At 35.9% G+C, this 27,643-nt stretch overlaps 1 protein-coding gene across 1 annotated transcript; it reads left to right on the top strand.

Annotated features, from left to right (window-relative positions):
- On the top strand, positions 1-27,643 carry LOC120530658. Its single transcript, XM_039755082.1, has 8 exons — positions 1-19; positions 116-418; positions 2,281-2,568; positions 14,985-15,026; positions 19,019-19,057; positions 25,160-25,270; positions 25,361-25,432; positions 26,939-27,643. Exons 1-8 carry the CDS (start codon positions 1-3, stop codon positions 27,109-27,111), a joined length of 1,047 nt encoding a protein of 348 aa, XP_039611016.1. The 3' UTR covers positions 27,112-27,643.

Genomic DNA, 27,643 nt, shown 5'->3' with positions numbered 1-27,643 from the left:
ATGACTCAGCAGGGTGGGGGTATTTAATAAAAAGTAGTATTCACAAGCATCTCAAATGAATGATGCCACAGTCAAGTATCATGTGTAAATAAACATCTCCTAAAATCTGTTTCAGAGTTGCCACCACTGCCAGCACCAATATTTTTATCAACAAATGATACATTGGAGGAAGGAGCCACAGCTGAACTGAAGTGCCTTATTCCACAAGATCAACGGCATCACACAGAGAATATATTTTTTGTCTATAAAAATGGAGATGTCGTATATAAAAAGGAGATTCCAATTCCAGCTATTTCATACATTATTAAAGATGTCCTGAAGTCAAATGGTGGGAATTACACATGTAAATATTGGGTGAAGATAAACGATCAATACCAGATATCTTTAAAAAGCAATCCTGTGCAACTGAAAGTGACGGGTAAGGTATTTTAAGTTTACACGTAGTTGTTTGTTTTGGACCTGCTACCCAGACATAGAAATCACGAGTTCTCCTGCTATATTAAAAATGAATTAGCAGCTTTCAAAACTCGTTACATTTTCTGTCCAATGAATTGTACATTTCGATCACAGAGCATGAATGATGAGCAAATTCATGTCCAGATAGCAACAGGTTTAGAGAATGAATAGCTGAAGTAATTAGTTAATTCTGTCAGAGTTCACAATATACTTGATTTGTTCCAAATCAATTTTAAAATTCTATTTAACAGAAAGGTGTGTACAAAGTTTACAAACATTAAGAATTGTCTTAATCAACATCCCACATTTCGGTCATTTTCAGTCCTGACAGCCCACTGTGGCCGCAGGTTTTCATCGCAACCATTGTCTGCTTTTAATCCTGGGTGGATTTGGACATTTAGGTGGGGGTGTAGTTATGGGGTAGCAAACAAATCATAAGAAATAATCACTTTTTATGTCTCAGTTGTGCCGCTATATATTAACATCACATCTCATGGAACACATGATAAATTGTAATACTGTATAAACTTACAATATGAAGTCTCATATTTTTCACACACTTAAAAGTTTGGAATTATGAAAAAGTGCACAGATACCATTAACAATATTTGAATGACAGAAAACTGATTTTTAACTTTGTCTACATATTTTAATTGTGACGGAATAATAACTTTCTTACTATCAACAAGTTAAAAATGTATACGCTTAGTATAACATTTGGGTGTGACTTACTTAACTGATTTGAAAGCTGGAGTATTTTCAGTTGTTTATTTGCTTCAATGAGACAGATATCAAATTTTTGTTTTTCAAACTAGGGGGCTTTGCCACCAGCTTGCTTCACTTGCCAACCCTCCCAAAGGCATGTGCTACGCGCCACCCACTTCATGTCTCTGCCGCTTGTGTATGTGGATTTCACTTTCACCAAACACCACATTTTTTAATTCTCGCAGATACGCCTCTTCATTGGGAAGAAACACTACTTTTCCCTGAGTGCAACACAAATTAGACGATCTACAAGTCTCCGAAGTTTAAAGACAAACAATATATTCAATCTCTTTTTGCTGTTCCATTATTTCACAGAGTAATAATTTCCGTTTCTTTGCGATGATGTGATCTTTACTATAACTTTTTTTGAGACTTTCAAATTTTAGTACTTTCATTATCTCTAACCTGCTCTGCATGTGTATCATGCCAACATTTTTGAACCTCTTTACGACGTTCTACTTTGTCATCTACTCTTTGCCTTTTATTTCCAGCCCTGGGTGTGGTTAAATCTCAGTCTCACCTCAAGGAACGTGAAAGTATCTCTCTGAAAAAGTCACATCTCGTCCCAGGCTAAAAAGACTTGTCTCGTCCCAGGATTTTTTTTATTATAATAGAGAGATATTTTGTAATAGGCAGAAGTGGGACATGTGGTGGAGATTTGATCAGTACACCATAATGTGGTTTGTATACTAACCATAGGTTGAACTCCTGCAGGCACTCTACTGTCAGTTCATTGCAGAGGGCTCAATAAAAGAGCTGCTGGGAATGGGTTAACTACAAAACACACAATACCTCAGCAAAGAACTTATGTTCCTTTCTTCAGGCCTAATGTAGCGGCCATAACAATCTAAGTAATTGGTGATAACTGAAGGCCTCACTTCTTTCTGCTCAATTCTTAAAAAGGGGAATTCTAATTACAATTAAAACAAACAGAAAACCAAATAAAACAAAAAAAGTGCAGCTAAACAATAACCTTTACTTTCCCAAAAACAAGGCGATAACCAGTTGGGTTCGAATTTCCAAAGAAAACTCTTATGTGTTCTTTCTGCTGTTCCACAGGTTTACCAAATGCCATAAAAATTGCACTTTCAAGGGACAAAATGAAGATAACATTTCAATGCATTCTATCCAGAGTTACCTCAAAGAGGCAGATGAATGAAAACTTCTATCTCTACAGAGATGGCATCCTCGTTAAAAAAATGCCTGACAAGAAAGTAAATTATGTAGCAGTCTTTACCTTACAAGAAGAAACTGCAGAACATGGGAAGTACAGGTGTGGATTTGGGAAGAACCACAATGACCTGGAATCACTGAAGCTCAGCGCACCCTTCTACTATCCAGAGAGAGGCAAGTACCCTAGCAGCAAATGTGATCTTTGATGGGTTCTATATACTTTTAAGGCAGCTACGGTACCCGCAGTTCGGAACAGGTCATGTGAATCTCAGCATGTTAGGACCTAGCCAGTTCTTGGATTGGAGACCAACCAGGAAAGGTTGGCTTGCTGCTGGAAGGTGTGTTAGTGAGGTCATCAAGGGGCATGTCCTCTGTGGATTGTGTGTAGATTTCAATGCCACAGAGTAATAAAGAAACTGTGATAAAAATGGTGCCGTCCTTTAGATCAGATGTAAAACCAAGGTCTCAACACTCTGTGGTCATAAAAATCCCTGGGCACCTTTTGAAAAGAGTAGGGCGTTTCCCAGTGTCCTGGTGAAATTGTGGTTACCATGCGATTATCACACCACCCATGCATCTCATTATGAGAGCATCACTGGTTTAGAATGCAAGATGTCAGTGTGCTGCTGGTGTCCACGCTTTGGATTTAACTGAAAACAATATTTTGATAATTTAAGTGTATTCTTGAATAGAGTTGAGGGTAATGATTGTTTGGCTAGTGCTTTATGACTCTAATTTTTGACATTCTGCTAGCTAGGAAAGAGCTGTACATAACACAGAGAAAAAGCAAGCGAATCAGTAGCAGGTTTTCTTAGAGGTGTAGCTTAACTGAACACATACCACTTGTGTATATACGTTGTCAGTCCCACAGACATAATACCATGAATTATAAAATGTACCTTCATCTTTTTCTAGTATTGAAATAGTAGAATGACATGGGGGAGGGATGTTTGGTTTATAGACTGAATTTGGGTAAACTATAAAAATAGAAGTACACATACAATACTTTAAAGAAATGGAGGAAAAATAGGGTACTTCATTATTTTTGTCATAATGTATCATTGGTAACCTGAGGGTGAGTGTTTTTTGATATTAATCTACATCTATTGTAAAGTAGCAGCAAAGCATTAAGTTAGTGCTTGCATTTCAACATGTCCACCTAAGGTTCAATTGAATTTAACAAAGTTAGAGAGAAGAAAGTGCTTAATATGAAATCCGCGTTGTCATATGAAAATTAAGCAACACAGTTTGATCCCTTCACCACAAAGCTAAATGTGAAGTCAGTTTTCCAAAGAAGTAATGTTTCTGTGAATCACCACAAGTTCCAACCTACATTCTTTGCCTAATTTTACAAATGGCCTGCAGTCAGAAATGAACACACATACATATTTTACAGCTTACTATTAGCTAGAATAATATGCACTTTCAAAGTACACTGTAATTTGTGGGTTAAAAATGTTGGCTCGAATGTCAGATGGACAAAGGTAACAAGAATTACAAAGAAAGAGGGATGTAAGGGCTGGAATGACCTATGAACAGAGGTTCCTAAATGAACAACGTGATCGAAACAGACAGACTTACCATTGTACCATTATGTCCATTTCACTAAACGGGTATTTTGCTGTGCTAGTAAAAATAAAATTTTTGTTTAGTCTTCTCTTTTAAAAATTAAAAGTGGTCTTTACTTCTTTTTTATTTTAAAAATTGTTTCAGCAGATGGGCCTTGGCAGGTAATGTTTTGTTCTTTGTGCTTTTATGTGTTTATCATAGGCTGATTTTTAGATAAATGAGAGGCGAATGATATACTTTTTTATTTCAAAGGGAGAAAAATTGCATTAATGGCAAAGTATGTATTTTTTCTTATTCATATCCCCAAGCAGAACAAAATAATATAAAATAGTAAAACTCAAATAACATTTTTTTCAGTCTATCTAATAATATGTTTTGGAAAAGTTTTGCAGACATTTTACTGTGAAAACAAAAGTAGAATAATAATATGAATCCTAATTATTTTCTTTTTTTTTCTCTCTTTTTCTTTGCTAATTATCTCATCTCTACCCTAAACGAGACTGTTCAATATCATACCCTTGGTTTACTGTTATTGCTATTACTGCATTAAGACTTGTTATGCTTATTTTGGACACATCTTTAACACCATCACCCAGGTTTATTATCTGGGGGTATCATCTTAATGCACTAAAATTGCTGAAGACTATATATATATTTTAAGTGCAAAATTCTTTTTTTTTTTTCTTTTTAAAGACTATATTGGTAACAGATATCTCTATCTTTTAACCCTAAAGCGCCACTGCATGGGGGCTTGTTGTGCTTTGGACGTGCTCTGTCTCTGGGTATGTCAGAGGACTGGGACTGCGTGAAGTGGGTTTTAGCCTCACTTGGGGAGGCAAAAAGGGAGGGTGGGGGGTTAAGGGGGGGAGAGAAAGAGAGCAGGCTTGATCTATATCTAATCTATCATCTCAATCTTTATAATTATAACTATCAACGTAATAATAAGCTGCATGGCAACAACTCTTGGGGAATAGGAAATTAAGACCTAAACTATTTCACTTCCAGTTAAGACTATAAAATGACATCAAAAACTCAGAATCAGTGTCTCCATGATGGGACAGTTAACTTCGTAAGCTGGAATGTTAAAGGCCTGAATCACGAATTAAAGAGAAAGAAAGTACTTTCTCACCTAACAGGTCTAAATGCTAAAATAGTATTTTTACAGGAAACCCACTTACTAAGTAAGGATCAGTTCCGGCTGCAAAAGACTGGACTGGCCAAATGTTCCATTCTAGTTTTACAAAGAAAACTAGAGGGTGGGAATTCTCATACATAGAACAGTACCATTTGTAGCATCAGATGTAGTATTGGATCCTGAAGGGAGATATGTGATGGTCATGGGAGACTTATCTAACTGTAAAATGATTTTGATAAATGTTTATGCACCTAATGTTGATGATAAGGAATTTATACAAAATTTATTTGCATCCATTCCCAATCTGAACACTCATAAACTTATAATGGCTGGGGACTTTAATTGTGTTCTAAATCCACTTTTAGATAAGACTTCCTCCACAGGGGAACGCAACTAACACCGCAAAGATAATTACAAAGTTTATAACTGATCACAACTTATCAGATCCCTGGAGGTTTTAAACCCAAATTCAAGAACATATTCTTTCTACTCACCAGTACATCATTGCTACTCAAGGATTGATTACTTCTTTATAGATAATAACTTCTTGCCTAAGATTAAATCTTGTAAATACGATGCTATTGTTATTTCAGACCATGCACCTATGATCTTGGAGCTGAAATTACTAAGCCCCATACACTCACCCGCAGATGCGCCTCAACCGCTTCTATTAGCTGACGAGAATTGTACTGAATTTATATCCAAACAAATCAAATTCTTTCTAGAGACAAATACATCCCCTGAGATCTCTGCAGGAATACTCTGGGAAACTCTTAAGGCCTTCTTAAGAGGACAGATTATCTCATATCTTTCCCACAGAAATAAATCCGAAGCAAGAAAGTAGCAGAGATAAAAAGCGAAATTACTAAAATAGATGAAGAACATGCCAGACTACCAAAGAGACTCTACATAGAGGAGGCAGGCTCTACATTCAGAATTAAACCTCTTGACAACTAAAGAAACTGAACAACTAATTTACAAATCCAGACATCATTATTATGAACATGGAGAGAAAGCTAATAAGCTTTTAGCAACAAATTCACAAGCAAGATGTATGCAACGCAATCTCGTAATCACTAACACAAACAGAGATAAAATCATCGAACACAAAAATATAATGTACACTTTTAGAGACTACTATAAATCCCTATATACTACTGAGTTTAAAGAAGACAATATACAATCTAATGCATTTCTGGATAAATTACAGATACCACAAATTGACGCTTTTAGTGTGGAGGAACTTGATAAACCTCTGTCATTATCAGAATTACTGGATGCTATAAAGTCACTCCAAGGTGGAAAAGCAGCAGGCCCTGACGGCTACCCTGCAGAGTTTTACAAGAAATTCTCCGCTCAGCTAGCTCCCTCCTATTAGCAACATTTACAGAAGCCAGAGATAACCAATCTCTTCCACAAACCTTTCCAAGCACTAATCACTGTCTTTCCAAAACAAAATAAGGACTTATTACAATGTGCATCATACAGACCAATTTCACTTCTGAATAACGACGTTAAAATACTCTCTAAAATCATAGCTAGAAGGATGGAGAAAGTGCTCCCTCGTAATATCACAAGACCAAACTGGATTTATTAGGGGCCGACACTTATCTTCAAATCTTCACGCCTGTTTAATGTAATATACTCACCAACTAAATCAAACACCCCAGAAATATTATTATCATTGGATGCAGAAAAGCATTCGACATGATTGAATGGAAATACCTTTTACTATTTTGGAGAAGTTTGGGTTTGGCCCAACATTTGTGCATGGATTAAATTACTGTATACTAACCCAGAAGCTTCAGTTTGCATCAATAACATTTGCTCAGACTACTTTAAACTAGAACGTGGCACAAGACAAGGATGCCCTTTGTCACCACTGCTGTTTGCAATTGCCATTGAACCACTGGCAATACATTGTCGAAATACTGATCAGATAAAGGGGATTAGCAGAGAAGGACTGGAACAGAAAATCTCATTATATGCAGATGACATGGTACTGTATATATCGGACCCAGAAAATTCTGTGCCTGCAGTCTTAGCAGCACTCACAGAATTTCAAAAGCTCTCTGGTCTCAGAATTAATCTGAATAAAAGTGTACTCTTTCCGTGAATTCTCAAGCATATAATATTAGATTAGACACCCTACCTTTTATCATTGCAGAACAGTTTAAATACCTCGGGGTAAACATCACAAGTAAACATAAAGCTCTTTATCAACAAAATTTCGGCGTCTGCATGGAAAAAATTAAACAAGACTTGCATAGATGGTCAACCCTTCATCTCACACTAGCTGGAAGAATTAACACTGTTAAGATGAATATTCTTCCTAAGCTCCTTTTTATTTCAAAACATACCAATATACATTAATAAATCATTCTTTAAGCAATTAGATTCAACAATAACCTCATTTATTTGGAATTCAAAACATCCACGCATCAAAAGAGCGACCCTACAAAGACAAAAGGCAGAAGGCGGCATGGCTCTACCTAACTTCCAGTTTTATTACTGGGCAGCAAATATACAGGCGATAAGAACCTGGACACAAATAGAAGAACATACACAGGCATGGACCGCAATAGAAGTAAAATCCTGCAGTACTTCTTTGTATTCCTTGCTCTGTGCTCCAATAAACACACGTTATCGGCAATACACTAATAACCCAATTGTGCTCCACTCACTTAGAATCTGGAACCAATGTAGAAAGCATTTTAAGACGGAGAAGCTTCTTCTGTGGCACCCTGCAAAGAACCACCTCTTTCAACCTTCACAAACATATGCAGTTTTAATATCTGGAAAAATTTGGAATTAACTTGCTTAGAGATCTTTATATAGACAACGTCTTTGCATCCTATGAACAATTACATTCCAAATTTAACATTCCAGCTACAATTTCTTTCACTATCTTCAAATCAGGAACTTTGTTAAACAGAACCTTCCAGATTTTCCTCATCTTGCACCCTCATCCACGCTGGAAAAATATTGCTCAATTTCAAGGAGTTAGACTCCATCTCTACAATATATAAAATCATTTTACAATCCCTTCCTTTCAAAGATCCAAGAGGACACTGGGAAAATGATCTCTCAATTAATATATCAGAAAAGGAGTGGAAAGTAGCAATGCAGAGAATTCACTCAAGCTCCATATGCAAAGCATACAATTATACAACTCAAAATTATATATCGAGCACATCTGTCTCGACTAAAACTCTCCAAAATGTTTCCAGGGCATGATCCAACCTGCGAACGTTGCAACCAAGCCCCAGCCTCACTGGGTCACATGTTCTGGGCCTGCACCAAATTAACATTATTCTGGACAAAAATTTTTAATTACCTCTCAGACAGCCTTGGACTCACAATCCCTCCTAACCCATTAACAGCTGTGTTTGGGGTTCTTCCAGAGGGTCTTAAAGTGGAGAAAGACAAACAAATTGTGATTGCATTCACTACACTGTTGGCACGCAGACTTATTCTGATAAACTGGAAGAACCCAAACTCTCCTCTTTAAGTCAGTGGGAAACTGATGTGTTATATTATTTAAAATTGGAAAAAATCAAATACTCAGTTAGAGGATCCGTACAGACTTTTTTCAAAACATGGCAGGATCTAATCAGTAATATTTTAAAATAAGTTTATAAAGCACAGAGAATTTATTAATTTAGGTATTTTACAAGCCTTAAATTTTACACGTTTGGCTTGCTCTCTCTCTCTCTCTCAGGGGAGGGAATCGATCTGTTAACATAATTTTTTTTTGTAAAAACTTGATTACTATGTATGGATTGTAATAAAATTAATAATAAAAAAAAAAGAATAATAATATGAATAAAAATTGGAAGCTTATAGATTTTCTTCTAATAAATTGCTTCTAACATCAAGTTGACATATTTAAAATTTTATTACTAATAAATACCAATAAACAAAACATATGTTTATTAACAGCTTCAGCTCCATCCATTCATTTCTAATTTTTTTTTTTAATAAACCTGCACACCCAGCAGAGGAGTCCACGTCTGATGTCTCACCCACACAGACTTTAAACCAGTGTGCAAAATACCTTGTGGTGATCAGCTAGTGCTCCTTGTTACGATATGTCAAGTTCTGTTTTTGTCAATTTTTTTTGTTCTATATAAAATTTCTTCTGACTTATTAGCATTTACATTTAAGTTTTTAAGATCAGAGAATATTCTGATATTATTGTTTGCTTTGTGTATATTGATTTGACTGTCAATTTTTATTCACATTATTTTTGAAGATACAGGAGAACCCTGTTAATCCACACACCAATGATTTAAATTTTTGGTTAACCCAGATTATATTTTCTGTCATTGGAAAATTCTAACTACTGAGAATTATACAGTATAATATATATATACACAAACATACAGTATATGGAATGAATGATAAATATACCAGACTTATGAGTGGTGTTCTACAAATTGTATGATATGTTTACCAGTATGAGCTTGCCTAGCTAAATTTAAATCAAAAAAGAACAGGGATAAAGGGATTGAAACTAGTCCACATATTAATAAGTGGTAGCCGCTAGCTGCACTGGACAAGAGTGAATGAGGTTAGTGATGGGGAGAAGGATAAATTAGGCATTCTTGGAAATGACTCACTCACTTGCCCCTTTCCTTTGCTACACCAACATGAAATAGTTGCTCAGCTATTGTATTCAGCGGACTGCTACTCCTTACCTCAGTTCTTTACCTGCTGTATTGTTCTATTTTTACTTGTGCTTTTCTTTCTTTATTTTTTGTTGTTTGGGTTAACAGAAGATGCAGAGTGTTACAATGTCAGTGTAACAAAAACATAATGGCTTTTACATTAATAACGGGGGAAGTTAGGGGTGGTAAAACAAACTACGACTGGAAGAAAAATCAGAAAGTAATTGAACATTTTTTTTGTTATTTAGTACTTTTAAATAATAACTCATATGTTAAAGATAGCTTCCTGTTATTGCAGAACAACGGGATCCTACTACACCTGTAATAGCCTTTTTTTTTGTGGCCACCACCATTTTGCAGCCTAAATACTACAACACAACAGACCATTGTTGTGTTGAATTCATGCAGTATGCCATCATCAATCATAAGATGGCAGCATAAGACTTTTTTTACATGCACATTTATATTCAGTACTCATTTAGGGTTTTGACCTTCACTTTTCACTCTTTGACTTTGATTTTTGAAATACGTTTGGGTTTAATCATTTTGGTTATTGATTTTCTGGCTCTGAAGCTGCATGTCCTTGGTTTACAATTCATCTACTGGTCCTTTACAACTAGACCTTGTGACCCACTATTCTTCCATCATGTGCCAGAACACTAAACTCTTAACTCTGGGACTATGGAGTATACAATAAATTAGCTCTGTAGAATATTATGTTAGGATACACATAAATTAAAGAGACAAGTACAGAGTATAAACTCAGCATCACACAGAATAGCCACTATTCATGAAACATGACGTAGTCACTTGGATTCTGTGTGTGCAATGCTAAAATGGATATTACATGTGGACTGAGGTACAGTAGTTGTATGTCCTGACAAAGACTGACACTGCATCTCTAATTAACTAACAGCACACCAGTCAGTCAGTCATTGTCCAACCCACTATATCCTATAACACAGGGTCACGGGGGTCTGCTGGAGCCAATCCCAGCCAACACTGAGCGCAAGGCAGGAACAAACCTGGGCAGGGCACCAGCCCACCGCAGTAACAGCACACCATTACAAGAGTAATACAATGTTTTCCAGTAATGTGAGCAAGGTCGATCCATCACTTCTGATACCCACTGTCACACTCAGCATCACTGAGACCAAGGGAAATACTAAGGACTATGTGGGGCTGTTTCGATTTTAGGTGTTGTAGGAGTATGGATAATTTATTTCTGTGCTTATATTTTGTCCTTTGTAATTGCTATTGTTTTGTTTAGAACTAATGTCTTTTATTTATTGTATATTCATATATTAAATTTGTTTCCTTTCATTTTTAATAAAGGTGTCTGTTGCAACCATTTAAAGCTGCAATACATGACAAGACCAGGTAGTCACTATATAAGATGGTGGTGCACCCTCTATCTCATCCAAATTTCAAGATAGTTAAAAAAAACAACTCTTTTAGAGGTAGTTAGTGCTTCTGAATTTCTGGTAGTTAGGATTTAGTGTAAAAAAACTCTGATTTTTGTTTAGTTTATTAGATGTTAGTTGTTTGGTTCGAATTTAAACTTTTGATTTTGTCCTCAACCCATTCTGATAGATTTTCAGGACAACACCTTAATACTGGATTAGTTTTCATGATTTGCTGAAATATATAAAGACCAGAATATTTTTTTTTTTTCTTTGTGCCACAGGAGGACGACAGGAGTTCCTGGTGAGGTGTCTGTTATTTTTTGGCCAATCTTATATTTTTTAGCTTAAACCATGAGGTAGAGCGCCTTTTTTCTTGTTGCCACATGGTAAAAGCTATTGCAGCAACAGAAAGCTTGTTAAATATAAATTTTCTTGATGGAGAAATCCTGTACTGACACAAGTTAGATTTTATACACAGTAATATGATCCTCTAGCTCATAGCAAGTAAAACTGTGCAATTGAAAAGCATTTGCTAGAACTTGTGCAGAAATATAATTATTGCGGAAAAAAGTTATGAGGTATTTTAACATGTCGTAAAGCATGAATGACACACCTTGAACAGATGTGTAGACTGGCAAGTGAGCAGATCTGATTTAGGAACATGAAGAGATAATGATATATTAATCACCTCCTTTTGCATGACATACATCTGTCTTCGTCACAGATATAAATGAGGTCTTACAAGTCAAAAAAAGGCTTTCTTTTTGTTGGAGTTCATGTACAGGGGTATGACTGTATGATCATTTGCCCAATTTCTGAACTCTGAATTAATAGAATAATACATTTTTTGTGATTCCAAAGGAGGTTACTCCACTCAAGGGCACATGCTTTCACTTTCTTTTTAAGAGAATGTAAAATCTGTTAGTGAACCATAAAAAAATGTGCATATTCACTCTTTTTGAAATTCAGGCTTTTTTAAAAAAAAAAAAAAAGCTGAGTACATTTTAACAGACTGTAGCTTGGACCTTACATCCATTTGCAGAAATACATATACTCATGTGGTTATTTCAGAGTGCATGGCGATTGTGAAACACCACCGATTTCTGACTTTGTTTGAAACTTTTGGTAGTGGAGACTAAATCTGATAATACACACGGACACTACAGACCAAGACTCTCTCTCCCCTCCAACTGACAGAAGTGGCTGATGACAAATGTATACAGAGTTTAGATATTTTCTAGGTGTTGAAGCATCAAAAGATGTCTTTGCTCTTTTTTAATTAATTTTGAACATTTATAGTTTTATTGTTTAGTGTGGCTTGTGTATGTAAGTTTAGTACTTTACTGTGAGAATAGCATACTAACAATTGATAGACCATATACCTCATGGTAACAGATATTTTAATGCAAATTATCACTTGACGGCATTACTACAATCAATAAGGGGTTATATTACAAAGAATCTGGCAGGACCAGGGTCATAGAACGATGTATGTTACGTAGTATGTACCATAACCAAGTACAACCAGTCTGAGTAAGGCTAAGCTGATTGAGATACTTGAAATTAATTTTTCCACTAATAAACAAAAAATTAAGCATGATGGCTTGAGTGAAGGGTGGTTCTTATTTGGTTTAACATTAAAATTCCAATCATATTTCAATAGACAAAACGTCATATAAAAAAGGAATAATGAATGACTTTTGACTTACCCGATTTAAAAACAGACTTGACTTAGACTTGCAACTTAATTCAAACTCAATAACTTCTGTTCTATCAACACAATTATTATTATTTCAAATTGCATTACTTTAATTTACATTCCAATTATTTGCACTTCGGCTCCATACCTGTACAAGTGATAAGGACTTATCAGCATGTTGGAGGACAAAATGTCAGCACAGAGGATTACCAATTTTGAATGTTCCGAATTTACTGCAGATTACACACTGCAAAGAATGGAATGGCCATCAGCAAGACTTGCAGATCAAAAAATTATATATATATATATTATTGACACAACAAAACCTTTACATTTTGTCATTTCAATATTCACAAAGATAGGTATGCTAACTAGAGTGATCACCCCAAATACTGTGACTGATGTGTCATCGTTCCAACTAAAGTACCACTTCAGTGTATCTTCTAAGCTGCATGCTAACTTTGCTCACCCCATTTGACACTGCACAATCAAGCTGATTGAGTCTCTCGCTGTCCACATGGTGTGTGGCACACAGTCCACTTGTTTTCCCATCTCCATGAACTGCTGATTCAAATGAGGACCTGTACCACCCCAAAGTCGATCCATAGGATGCTGTGGAGGAGAGCATCATAAGTGTTTTATCATAAAGTTAGTGATGTCCTGCAAATGCTGCTTTCAAAGTGCTACACAAGGGTACTGTTATGATCAACATCTCAGTCCTCTCCTGTAGCTTGCAGCTGTTAAGACGTTTTTTCTAGAAGAGTCGGATGTCACAGTATTCCACCTCTGTTATGCTACCCAAGTCATGGAAAATAAGAATTAAATGTTTAGATGGCTAAAACATTTAGATGCTACACATAAACTACGAGTGATATCAGAGTTAAGATTGCTTTAGCTTACTGGCTGCATGGCAGTGAGGACAGCTCACACTCACCACTCTCATGTAGTTTCATAGTAATGTGAACACTTTGATTTGTTTCATGGAAGATCGAAAAAATATTGTCTACTAAAAACAAACACTACACAAGCTTAATACTGCTAAAAGGTATACAGTAAAATGTACAGTTGGCATGTCATTAAATTGTTGTGTGCTCTTGGACAGATGTTAGGTGTTTGATACTGTATTGTTAACATCTTTTATAACTACCTTTGGGATTTCTGTATATATATATTTTTTTTTTTTTCTAAATGTAAGCATCTGTATATTTACATGAAGAACATAACCCAATTGAGGGATGCAGTGAATCAGGGCTGTTTTGATCGTGTCATAAAAAGAAAATCTTAAAGTTGCCGCACTGCTTGGATATCTGATGGCCAAAACAGTCTTAGATTTTGGGCTAGAATGGCACCACCTTTCCCTCACTAAGCGTCAATGAGAAAGCTGGCACTGCCTGTGTCCAGCTTTCTTCTTGAGCAAATGTTTAGTCAAGCATTGCGGATAATGTGACCACATCATTTAAATATAAGTCAAATTCCTCTCAAACATAATTTTCTGCTCGCGCAATGCATTCTAAACGATGGGGGATTGCTGAAATATTTTGTTAATTTATAATATTAATATAATATAACAAGTTATGTAAAGAAGTTATTTTAAAATAAGAGTTGATGATGTAGCAACAGTACTATATAGCTTTTCAAAATGTATTTTCTTTAAATATACCGTGTTTTAGACGCATCAGCATGTAAAATGTACATATTCAAATTACTTCAAAGTAAAACTGGTAAATTTATTAAATGTATCTTTTAATTATTAAGAGTTTTTATTGACAAAGTTTATTCGCAGCTTAGAGTATATGTTAGTATACATCAGACACTATAAGATGATTAATTGCTGATTGTGGTACAAAATTCTTCTTAAGTCTGATTTGGCTTGCTTGAATGTAACCATTATAACTTAAAGCTTAACTTGAAGGTCCTGACGTGAAACGTACTTAAAACTTGCTTATGCAGGACTTAGTCTCACCTCTGCAAAATGGTTCTGAATTTTTACCCAAGTACCCTAATTATTCCCACCTCCAGCCTGTGGTAAATTTTACATGTTTAGAGCATTAAGCAAGCAATGCTAAACACCATAACAGAAAAACTTAACAAATGTACTTGCTTGTTTACAGAATCTCAAGGAGTCACTACAGCCCAGCAGCCAAACACAACAGGTACATCTCTTTCATGTTCTAATCCCCTTCATACTGAATTGTCATTTGGTAAGTACTGCACTAATATTACACATTTCTCTCAATGCGAGAGAAACAAAATGCATTTCTTAGGTTTGTTGCTATGCAAAAAACAAGGGGCCTCACTTATTAAGCTTGCATTTGCATAAAAAGAGGCTCCTAATGTGCATATGCAACATTCCATGCAAACATTGGGATTTATTAAAGAAAAGTTGATACAAAAGCTTGCATTTATTTATGCCAAATCTGATCCACCCATACACAACATTTCTGAGAAATTGAGAAATAACACCCTTGATTTAGCAGGGAAATGCAGCCAAACCAGTTAAATGATGACTCGCATCCATAATAATTCACATCATTGAGCTGTTATGATGTGTGTTGACATGACAAACATATTACACCTCAGAAGTGCTGAATATGAAGCATCAACTCCATTTTAGTTTCCTTTTAAAAAGGTCAATGTTACGTATTTGCGGTGAAGATCTTTTTTTGGTTTTTCATCAGTTTATATTGGCTACCTGTTGTCACTTCTCACAGACGTGGCAGACAGGTCAGGAATATCTCTATCAAGCTTCACTCCCATCATACCTGATGTGCTGAAGGCCAATGGTGAGGGACTAAATCCAGTTGTCATATGGTCCTGGGTACAGTATATATACATTTAAAAAAAAAATGCTTTTGCCAACATAAAAAGAAAATTTGCAACTGCATCCGGTTCTCCTAACATGATCAGAGCACTTTAATCCACTCATCTTGCAGTAAGGGCTCCTGGTGAGATTGAAGCTGCTTTTGTTAACCTAAGCAGTTCTATTCCATTAATGCAGAAGTCATCCAAGATGTGAATAGCAAGCATCTTGTCTGAATGGCCTGGGTCAACTTGTGATTTAATTTATTTTGAGGCAAAGTAGTTTTGACAAATATGGTGGTATTTTACATTACGGCTGTTACCTAAAGTGTTTCTCATAGCCTGTATTATTCATTTTAACAGCAATTATGTCATTACATGTGATCAGCGATAGCTGTTAGCTGGTCAGACGATGGTGCCTTAAACCTCTCGGACCCACAAAGAACAGAGGAGAGGTGCTACATACCATACATGATCTTATGCTCCCAGTTGTGGAACACTGCCAGATACTATTAAATGCAGGTAGGAGGGTCTCAACATGCCAGGAAGAAGTGGTTGCTCTACCAGCCAGTGAAGTTCTGCGCATTGTGATTGCAAATGAATGAGGTTGAATAGCAAGTTCTACATACAGTATGGATGTTTCAGGGCAGTGTTCATGCTGCAGTCACGCATGTCTAACTTAAAAGGTGATTGGTATCAATGGTTAATCTGATTTTTGCACATATTTTCATGCACAGCTCCTTGCAAAGTTTTATAAATGAGGCCCCAGGACTCTTATGTCTATGGTTTGCCATAACATATGTAGCTTTTCCTATTTTTTCCCCTCTGTTTTAAATAAAGAGATGGGAAATTGGGGTTGTGGAGGGGTGTTAATGTAGCTGCCCCATAGCTACAGTGCATTGTTCTGGGTTCAAATCCTGACCCAGTTACTTTCTGTATTGAGTTTGCACATTCTCTTAAAGTCCTTACAGACTTCTCTCACTCATCCCATAGAAATTTATTTTAGAATGATTTAAATCTAACTTGCCGTACATAAGTGTTGAGTATATTTGTGAGGTTATCCCGTGATATACTAGTGTGCTAAACAAGCTTGTTCCTTGTCTTGCACTGGATTCTACCAAATTCAGTTTTGATTGGTTAGTTGTTTGTTTTCCAGATAGGATTCCTCTCCCCACAATGCTAAATTAGGATGGAGTTTAAGTTTTTGCAAATTTTATTATTTTATGAGTCTGCTTCATGTGTAGAAGAAACAAGCTTCACCCTTAGGTTGGCAAACAAATCACAGAGTACTTTATTGACTAGCATGTCGATAAGGAGAGCAAAATAATAGTATTATAGTTGCTTTTCTAGTGTAGACCCAACAATACTAATCTTTATAGCCAACTGAACACTAAATATGAATGTCAAAGATATCAAGTAGTAATCAGTAATCCTAACTCCAAATGATCTAATGTTTATGAATGACAGTCACATTTGATTATCTTTTACAGACAGTCTTCATGTCCTAATAGAAACTGTTAACTCACCCAAAAGCCTTCAACCCAATCCTCCACAGAGTAGCCAGCTATTAGACCACCTTGTTAAAAAGGTGATGTCAGGCTAGGCTTAATCTGAGAGTGGGACAAAATATGAACAACTTTAAACAAACAAGTGGAGCAAAGGTCTTGAAAAGCAGAAGTTCTTTGAAGATAACTGCAGTCCTTGCAAATTTTGCAGTTTCGTTTAACTGAAGCAATCCTTGTATTTTACTGTGTAAAGTCAAGTCTTTTCAAGCCTCATGTCTGGGACAATTGCTCTTGGAGTTTTTATTTTATTTATTTCTGTCAAACATTATATGACCAAATATATGTACGTTTAACAACAGAAAACTGATGGTGGGAGATTACAATGAAGAAAAACATACTCCTGAAAAACTAACCACAATTAACTGTTGCAAATGAATACAAAATTACAAAATCGGTAACATTTACTAACTTAATAAGCATTTAGAGTAACGTAGATCCCTAAGAACTACTGACAAGAACAGAAAAAGAAGAGAAAAATCAAAGTAGGAAAAATTCTGAGGATTTGCCAATTGGACATCTTTTGAACCTCTTTTAAGCTAGGATTCTTATATGGACTGCTTTGTTTAATTAGAACATTTTAAAAAAATGTTATTTAGAAAACAAATATTAACCTGGGATTAATATTGTTTAGCAACATTCCCTAGGTCTAAGTAAAGTTTAGTGTGTTTTAAATGTCTGTTTTCACCCTCACTAGCAGTGATTATTAGATCTACACTGTTGATTATTCCAGGTATGTTTTCCCATCACTCCCAGTATCATGACTGGTCTCCTGTCAATTGAACAAGTCTGAAGGTGGTTAATAATGAGGCAACAGCACATGTTATGATAAATATAAGGAATCACTAGCAAAGTTTTCCTTGGCATTCATTAATTATGTTTAACATGCTGCTAATATCATTGTTTAAAATTATGAATAGCGTGGTTAAAAAATGTGATTTTTTCAGTTGTCTTCATTTTATTGTTAACAAGAATATGAATTAACTAGCCAGTCATTTACATCCATAGCTGATATTATATACACTTATTTCAATAGGCAATACATTTCTATATAATCATCATACACCCCCCTCAGTTAACTAATTATAACTTAAAAACAAACAAAATCTACAATATGCAATACTTTAGTTTTTAACCCATCTTAGCAAATATATTTCTCCAAGTTCATTAGAAATCTTAGGAAAGATAGACCATTCATCCTTTAGTATATACTTTGGCCACAGGGACCCTATATCTGGGAACAAACAAAAAAACAAATGCAAAGTCAACTCCAGCAGCATCAGAAAAACCATAAGGATCGGTGTGGGTTAGAATGCCAGTTGCCGGCTCAGCGCATTTGTGCATGTCAGGTCAGGTTACACTTGGCAGTAAGGCTAAACTAAACTTTTTGGAAGGACCTGAACAGACCCCAAAATTACATGCAGATTCAATGGTGGCCTTTCAGGATTAGAACCCCACACACTAGAGGTGTTAATGCTAGTCACTGTGACACCCTAATTTTGACTAATATTACTAGCACCCATTTGTCATAACCATTGCATTTATATTTCTATCTTAAAAAAACTAAAAAAAACAACTGAGGAACTCATTTTATTTCACAGCATGCAGTAAGTAAGCAGTCATTTCATTTGAATATTTTCAGTTTGACTTACTAGGAATATGACTGTTTCTCTCTGTGTAACTAAGTTCCACAAACACTCAAACTATACAAAAAAGAGGTAGAAAAGTATGACTTTTATCAAGGCATTTGTAAGAAATCTAATTAATTTGTTTTGATTTTTTAGATTCTTCATTAAACCATCATGAAGCTGGGCATGGAACAGGTACAAAAAAATCAATAAGAATGAAAGGTTCAAGATTCTTAAGGGAATACAGTTATAATTATGTTACTATTAACTGAGTAAATGGTAATGTGTATTTATTCCATCTCAAAGTACCTTTATCATTTCATTATATTACCTGTAACACCTGTTAAGCCAAGTTCACATTATGACCAGAATTGAACCATCCATCCATCCATCCATTATCCAACCCGCTATATCCTAACACAGGGTCACGGGGGTCTGCTGGAGCCAATCCCAGCCAACACAGGGCGCAAGGCAGGAACAAACCCTGGGCAGGGCGCCAGCACACTACAGGGCACACACAAAGGACAATTTAGGATGACCAATGCACCTAACCTGCATGTCTTTGGACTGTGGGAGGAAATCCACGCAGACACATGCAAACTCCACGCAGGGAGGACCCGGAAAGCGAACCCAGATCTCCTCACTGCGAGGCAGCAGCGCTACCACTGCGCCACCGTGCCGCCAGAATTGATCTATTTTTAAATATACGTTATAATAGTGATTAGCTTTCATATTCAATCTGTAATCTTATGTAGGTTGTTAAAATATCATAAAGATACTGATACTAATAATAAGTAGGAGTATGTAAGACACTTCTGATTTTTCTCTCTTAGGTTAAAATACTTTTAAATAAAACTGTGGACTTAAATATGTTAATTTAACTAAGTCCAAGGTATTGTTACTGGGGTGTATTGAACTATTCAGAATTAGAGAAAGAAAACCTTTGTGGAATTTATATAAATATGAAAATCACCCAAAAAGATTATTTTATCATAACTGATAGCTTACTAAGTTACAGTCTTGCTAATTTCAACTGAGAATGTGGAATAAAGGGCCAGGTGATAAAAAATAATATTATAACTGCCTGATTATTGCTGAATATCAGGACAACATATGATGTACTATTACAGAGACTTTCTAAATATTCAGAATTCATCTTAAGAAAAATCACTCCAGGTCCACCTGCTCTGCATTATTTAAATAAACTGTAAAACCATCAGGTGAAGTCTCAAGTAAAGGAATGGCCTCTGAATGTTTTAGCTGTGCTTCAGTAAAAGGACATACGAGACACTGTGCCTAAAGAAGTGTTATTAATTAGAATTGCGTACTTCCTATTGAGTGGATGTGTCGGAGGCTTTCATATGTAACAAATAATTTAAAAACACAGCTACATTAAAACAAGATTGAATTATGGTCTCTCTATGATGGCTGTAATTTCAAATCTCAGATTGACTATACAATTACTTATTATTTTGAGGTGTTCTAAAGGCCTTTTTCTACACATACTGTACACTGAAAGTGGTCATCTCTGCTTTATAAGGTGTATCCTTTACACCATGACTGCATTCTGCTTTAAGGGCTGACCTAGTGTTTTAGAAATGTTTAAAAGATTTTTCATTAAGCAAGCAAAAAAGGCAGGCATATGCTCATCAAGAAGCCTTTCACTAACACAAAAGTCAAGGCAAGTCAGAGTTATAGCCAAATTACCCTTTTTCTTTCCTTTTTGAGTTGCTTGAGTGCAGTCGTTAACAACTCCAGCTCGCAGGAATAAAAAAGCTCATTAGGAAAAAAGCTCATTAAACAGTTAGATCAAATAAAATGTGTTTAGGTGTTTGATCAGAGTTTCTACACTTAAGGGACTTACTTTGGGTTGTGCACATGTTTGTGATGGGTTGCCAAATAATTTCTAGTAACATTAAGCAAGTTTATAGACACATGAATTCGAATGTGAGTGATACATCACACTCTACTTGATAAACTATTTACTGTGGTAGTATACAGTCTGAGACATAACCTGCAAAAGTTGTTGTTGATGTACCACATATAGCTGTTGTTTCTATGGTACACAAATACAAGAAGATAAATATTCCCCCATGACGACACCACCACGTCTTTCACAACCTATGAAATGATCAAACTGAGATAATCAACTGTATCGATATGCACAGGAATTTGTTGAGGTTGGGGTTAAAAAAAGAGAATGAAGTAGACCAGCTTATGAGGTAAATGGAGTGTGGTGGCAGGATAAAATGCCGAATTTATGAATGGGTGCGGCACAAGGATGTGTCTATTTTCAGGCTGTTTTGAGTCAACATGTTGGGTCTAAATGCAGTATCATGGCAGTGCTGTATGCTAAATGCACTTTCAGCGGCCATAAACAACTGGTTGGTGCCTCATTGTGTGTTCACTGTAAAGGCATACATTTATCCATCCATTATCCAACCCGCTATATCCTAATTACAGGGTCACGGGGGTCTTTTGGAGCCAATCCCAGCCAAGAAACAAATCCCAGACAGGGCGCCAGCCCACCGCAGTAAAGGCATACAGTGAATCCAAATCTGAAACTTAACACAAAATCATGTTTGCATGCCTTGATGAGGAAGAATTCCTTCTTGTAACACTATTTCAAATATATTGAACTACTTTAAAAACTACTGGAAGTGTGAAGTACATGTTAGTTAGACCATTAAGAACTGTAAGAACACCAGAAAATATCAAAAGGTGAGACAGACTGTAGAGCAGGGCTCTTGGTGTTCAGCATGATATTATTTGGTAGGATCAAACACTTCAGACTGGACTAGTTGGTTTATCCTGTCACCTTTGTTTCTGTGGCTTATCGTTTTTACTCAGTTTATTGAATTGCAAAATGAAAATCGGGTTATGCTGAACAATTTATGAATGTATTTAGAAGAACACATTATTAGCAGTTGTCCTCATTTGAAAAAAAAAAAAAAAAGCGTACAGCGTATGGCCATCCTTACACCTTTTCATGTTATCTTTTCAATTAATTCATACAGTATATTAAACAAATAACTTGCTTGCATTCACAGATAACAATGAGTATGTATTCATATCATATGTGTACTTGACAGTGTAGGACTAAGAGGTATTGCGTTCTTTTCTTTGGCAGAGAACATGAGACATGCATTTTTGCACCCTTCCCTGACACTTATCCCTTAACTTAAGCTAAAGAAGGAGTTTTGCAGATGCTACACTGGACCTTTCTTTAAAGCTCTGAATCTAATAAGACTGCAACAATATAGCTGAATGGCACCGGTCACAGCTTTACAGATGTCTTTGGTTTGCATAATTTACCACTGTTTTCAGTGAGCAAAATGATCATAATTCAACCTTTGGAAAACTTGATGGACAAAATTTGCACCAATTATAAAGCAACAGTTGGGCTTATGTGCAGCCATGAAACCAATGGCAAAATGTCCACTCTGTTCTTTATAACGTAGTCTAAGCACTTATGAACCTGCTTACTGCCTGCACTCCACTTGGCTTCAACTTCTGTTGTATAGCACAACTGCTTCTGCCTAGTGAGTGGCCTTAGCACAAGCTGGAACAATCCTGTAAGTCCAAAGGCTAACCTAGTGCTGGACCATGAGAGTGGAAGACCATCCATAATGGAGCTAGATGTTGGTGCTGCATGGAATACAGCCTTTCTAAAGGAGAGCAAAGTCCACAAGCAAGCAAGGCCATACTTAAAGCAACACATCCATCTCACTGAAGGAAGGAGTAGTCTTACCATTGACTTCCTGCATATTTTCATAATAGAAAAGAAGACCACTGCATGTGAAACCTCACAGCAACCACAGGGTGTGACCAAAGCCAGGAGGGAGAAAATCAGCTTGAGAGAGGTGGGGGGGGGAAGCAAAATGGCCCTCCACATCATCCCTTGCAAATCACAGAAAAACTGTCCATTAACCCTGAAAACATGAGGGCAAGTCATCGTCTTCATCACTTGACACAACATGAATCAAACCAAAAGCACACTGCTAGTTTGCAATTTGATGCGGAGACTGTATTGCTTATAACTTTGTAGTTAGGGTAAAGCCAGCAAATGTATGACCCTGCATATTTCTGGTTATTAGTATTATTGTAAATGAACAACAAGTCTTTATCTTTTATAAATTTCTTCTTCTAAATGAGACAGATAAAAAATCAACAGAAGAAACAAAAACGTCTCATTAGTTCTGAACAACGTCAGGCAAGCAGCAGGTTCAAACAGTTGAAACAGTTGTAGTACACATACAAGCACTCAAACATCCTCGCAGATGTGCTGTGACAAAAATCAATGCATGGACGCTGACAACTTTGAAATTAAACAAGGACTGATTCATTTTGCTGACTAAATGGCCAGATCTCTTATGAAAGCAGTCCTAAATGAGTAATGCTTCCTTTGGGAAGTTTTCCTCTATAGGAAATAAAACCAAGCTAATTTGTATCTTATATTTTTGTGTTTTGTTGATTTCCTGCACCTACATGTGTCTGCAAAAATCCATCTTTTATTAGCCTTAAGTTATTAATAAACTGCAGTTTTATGTTTATTGCAGGAAATTTGTTGAAAAATAGTCTATCACTACATTTCAACTACAAACACAGATAGAGAAGACTGATTTGTGTTTACCTTTGCCATTTTCTAAACCTTGTTCATAAATTAAAACTCATCTTTTCCTACTTCTGGTGTCCAAGCTGGAATGTGAAACAGATATTTCACAATAGCAGTGGTTTGTTCTAGTTTTGGAAACGTTTCTATTCAGATAGAGGTCTAGCTCACCACTGAAGCAATTGATGGTTTTCCTCTTTCTTAAATAGGCATAACTCAAAAAGAATGAAATACTTTGACAGCCAGCAGAATAGGCAGACTTCTGCACATGTGGATGACAAGACTTGCACCTGCATTTCTCACCCAATATCTGCACTTGTGATGCCATTTGGCACTTGTAGTAAGAGTGGAAAACATGTCCAAATGACAGCTCTAACTGAATTCAGCACGATTACAATTAGAGTCCGCTCATCCTGTGATAAGCACATTTAGAGCAGGGTGGAGTTTGGAGAACAGGATGAGCTAGATCAAGAGTTCCCAAACTTTTTTCAGCCGCAGACCCCTTTACCAAAAACTTTGAAAACTGTCAACCCCCTAGTCATTTACTTTACTTACTCAAATTAATAAATTTGTACAGCACTCGATATTAAATATTTCATGAGATATCAAACTTTTCATTTTAATCACTTGTAATTAATGATTGAAAAAGATAAAAGTACTACAGAATATGGCATTATCTTGTGCAACATTTAATATCGAAACCTGCACTAATGAAAATTAAAGCAAAAAAATATGAGCAGAGTTTTTTTTTTTACATTTTTGACATTTATGAAATAAATATGTAAATTCAAAATAAATACAAATAGTCCAAGCTGTACTGACTGCATTTCTTTTTTGGTTCAGTCATATCATCTGAAGAAATAAAAACTTTTATTAACAAACAATTTCGACAGCTCCTGTGATAAAAAAACAAAACAAACAATAAAGTATGTACTTACTTGAAACAGAAGATTTTTGTTCAAACTCAAATAAACTGTGTCCTCCGATTTTCTTTTTCGTAGTACTGCTCCTCAATGAATAATTATTTATAAATAATTCAAAGTTCAAATCACAAATAAGTACATGTCACATCAAATGAACCAATTTATAGTGTTTTATGAAAGCATGACCTACAAGACTGATAGATTTTGCTAATATCGAATATCCGTCGTCTCGTCCCACCATGTCCGCACTTGCTTTGATACGTTCGATAAGACAATGCACAGACATGTTTGTACTACATGTATTTTCATGCATTCGTACGTGTGATTCTTTTAATTACACATTTTAGCTTTTTGTTCGCAAGTTTGGTATGTAATGTGTTTTTATCAAAAAAGTGTTTTTTTGAATTATTTTGCTTCATAATTAGGTACCTATTGGAATCATAGTTATTTTGAAGTAACAAACAAATAGCAGTAGTAAGGGGGTCTATTTTTGCTGTCGTCGACCCCCCAATTTTTTTATTGAAACAATCGACCCCTAGAAAGTTCAAATCGACCCCAGGGGGTCGATATCGACCACTTTGGGAACTCTTGAGCTAGATAGACCAGACAGGAGATGGAGAGGTCAGACATGATAGAACATAGCAGGTATCTCCTTTTGAAAAGGACCTGTAGTTTTACTAAACTCATCGGATTTTCATTGTTAAACATACAAATCAAACCACTTAGAAATGTTAATAATTTACTCTTCTTTTCTTGCTGCAGTTCCTTTGGCTGTCGGAATTGGACTAGGTATTGCAGCCATTCTGTTAGCGATTGGAGGCCTATTTCAATATCGTCATTTTGCACATCCAGTAAACACCTGGCCTGACAGCAGTAAATGAATTTTATTTTTGATTGCAAACTTTACAAGAATGTTTGGTGACACAGACTGCTTTAATTAGAACACACTTTTTTCTGTTTTAGTTGAATATAGTGACGCTGCCATTGTTGCTGCTGCTGCAGGAAGGAGAAGAATTGCTGTCACTTCCAACAAATGTAAGTGACAATATTTGCAAAGTGAAAACAAGCACTGGGAGCACTTGCAAAATATATGCTGGTTTGACCTTACTGGGAACCCTGAAAAACAAAGAGGGACTTGCCAGTGCAACCAGTTACTTTGTTTCTGCCTGTGGCAACAATTACAAACCAATTAGGTTATATACTTTATCATTACCATAATGAGCAAAAATGGTAATAGACAGTGAAATGGAGGCCGAGTCAGAATTCATAAGGTAGTCATTTCATTGGTGGAATTCTATAGGAGCTGAAAGAAGGGTTACACAGTCTTTTTCAATAAAGCAGACATTTTAGGTTTGCCAAGTGCAAAGGTTGATTTTACGTATATATTGAATAGCTGTAAGCCAGAGTGTGAGTTTAAAGTTAAAGTACACTTTGATTCAAAAGGTGAAACAATAGTATGTTTTATTAAAATAGTTGTGCAAATATGTTGTCCATCAACCTACTTTTTCCATTGCAAGGTTAAAAGGAAGTAAAGCTGATCCTGACAGGAATGGAATTAAGACAAAGAACCAAGTTGTCATATTGCCTGTCTGTCAAATGATACACACTCACACATGCTGAGCCAGTTTAGTGACACTAATCAACCTTTCCTGCATGTCTTTGGCATATGGGATGTATGAGAACAGCAGAGTACATGGATAAGTCACAGACAAACACAACAAGGACACACAACGTTTGCACGAAAATTGAGCAGGATGGGAATCAAACCCAAGTCCCGGAACTGTCATGCAGCAGTGCTAACTGGTATGCAACTTGTCAAGTCAACAATTATTTGTTATTAATTTCCTGCACTATATTAAATTGTATCAAGTTAATTGTCTTATTTATATGCATGTGATTCATTTGATTGAAATAAAATATTCATCTATCCATCCATTTTATAAAACCGCTTATCAAGTGAAGGGTCACAGAGTTATATAATATGTAATATTTAGACGGAAAAAGTAACTTGTGCGGTACAGAAAATGGATTGATAATTGAAGACAAGATATTATAATGAAGATATCTTTACATGATGTAAAATAAATGTTAATTTGCAGCAGAAAACTTTTATAAACATTTTGTAAAATGTTTTAGCTATTCCTGCAATATATTACTCATAGAAGTACTGCTGCCTGACAGATCCAACAACCTGGGTAAAGTCCCAAAACTGGTTGTGAGTTTTCCTTCAAAATTCTAAAGACCTGCATGCTGGTTGATTAGTGAGTCAATGTAAGTGTGGGCCCTGTGATGGACTGGCATCATGTCTATGGTTGTTTCTGTCCTTGAGCCATGTTCTGCTGGTATAGGCTGCCCTTAACTGGAATAAGCAAGTTAAAAGGTTATCTACTTAATCAAAGGAAAAAGCCATTTACAGGTATCAAACTATAGTTGAAAAATCAGAGAAATAAAAATATTACTGTAGCTAGCAGGTGTCATCTTGAATCTTTAGAAACATCCTTTTTTGGTTTTTTTTTTTCAAATTTCTGTATTTAATCCTAGGTAATAAAAGGTGCAATAAGGAACTTTACTGTAACACGAGAAGCATTGACTATCATGTGGAAGAGGAGCTCATTTATGCTAATCAGGTAAAACCTGCCATTTACCTTCCTAGGATGGAGACACATATATTGGTCCCATATGCTTTAACTGTAAAGCTTTTTAATGACAAATAATGCTGCTGTCATTTTATTCCACCTCACGAGCACCACAATTGGCTCCTGAACTTCATTATTTTTATTTCTGCTCCTTGTGCTCTTTGTAACTTTGGGTTGTTTTTATAGGAATGGTTAAAAACACATTTGAATGCAGATGATCAAGCAAACCTAACCCATCCAAACGGACAATGATCAACTCAAGAAAAAAAGGAAGAGTCTGCAGCAGTTCAGTTAAAACCTTTTTCCTTATTTTTGAAATCCATCCTGGGCACTCTGAGGGCTGGCCTGTGTGACTGAAGTCTCATCTATTTCCTCAACAGCCTAAAGTCAATTAATCTCTAAAATAGTAATATTCTGCTCCTTTGTTGCCATATCACATTGAACAGTGCAGGCAATGATGTTTAGGACTACCAGGGTACGTTCCATTTCACAGTTATGGCACTGCACTCATGCCAAGTCACTAGGGTAGTAATCTTTTGCTTTCTCTCCCCTTTTTTTAATAGATGCAGATTTGTATTGAATATAAAGACAAAAAGGGGAAAAAAAGTAA

This window comes from Polypterus senegalus, chromosome 6, assembly GCF_016835505.1.
Source record: "Polypterus senegalus isolate Bchr_013 chromosome 6, ASM1683550v1, whole genome shotgun sequence".
Lineage (NCBI taxonomy): Eukaryota > Metazoa > Chordata > Cladistia > Polypteriformes > Polypteridae > Polypterus > Polypterus senegalus.
This window is presented reverse-complemented; position numbering and strand designations above follow the sequence as displayed.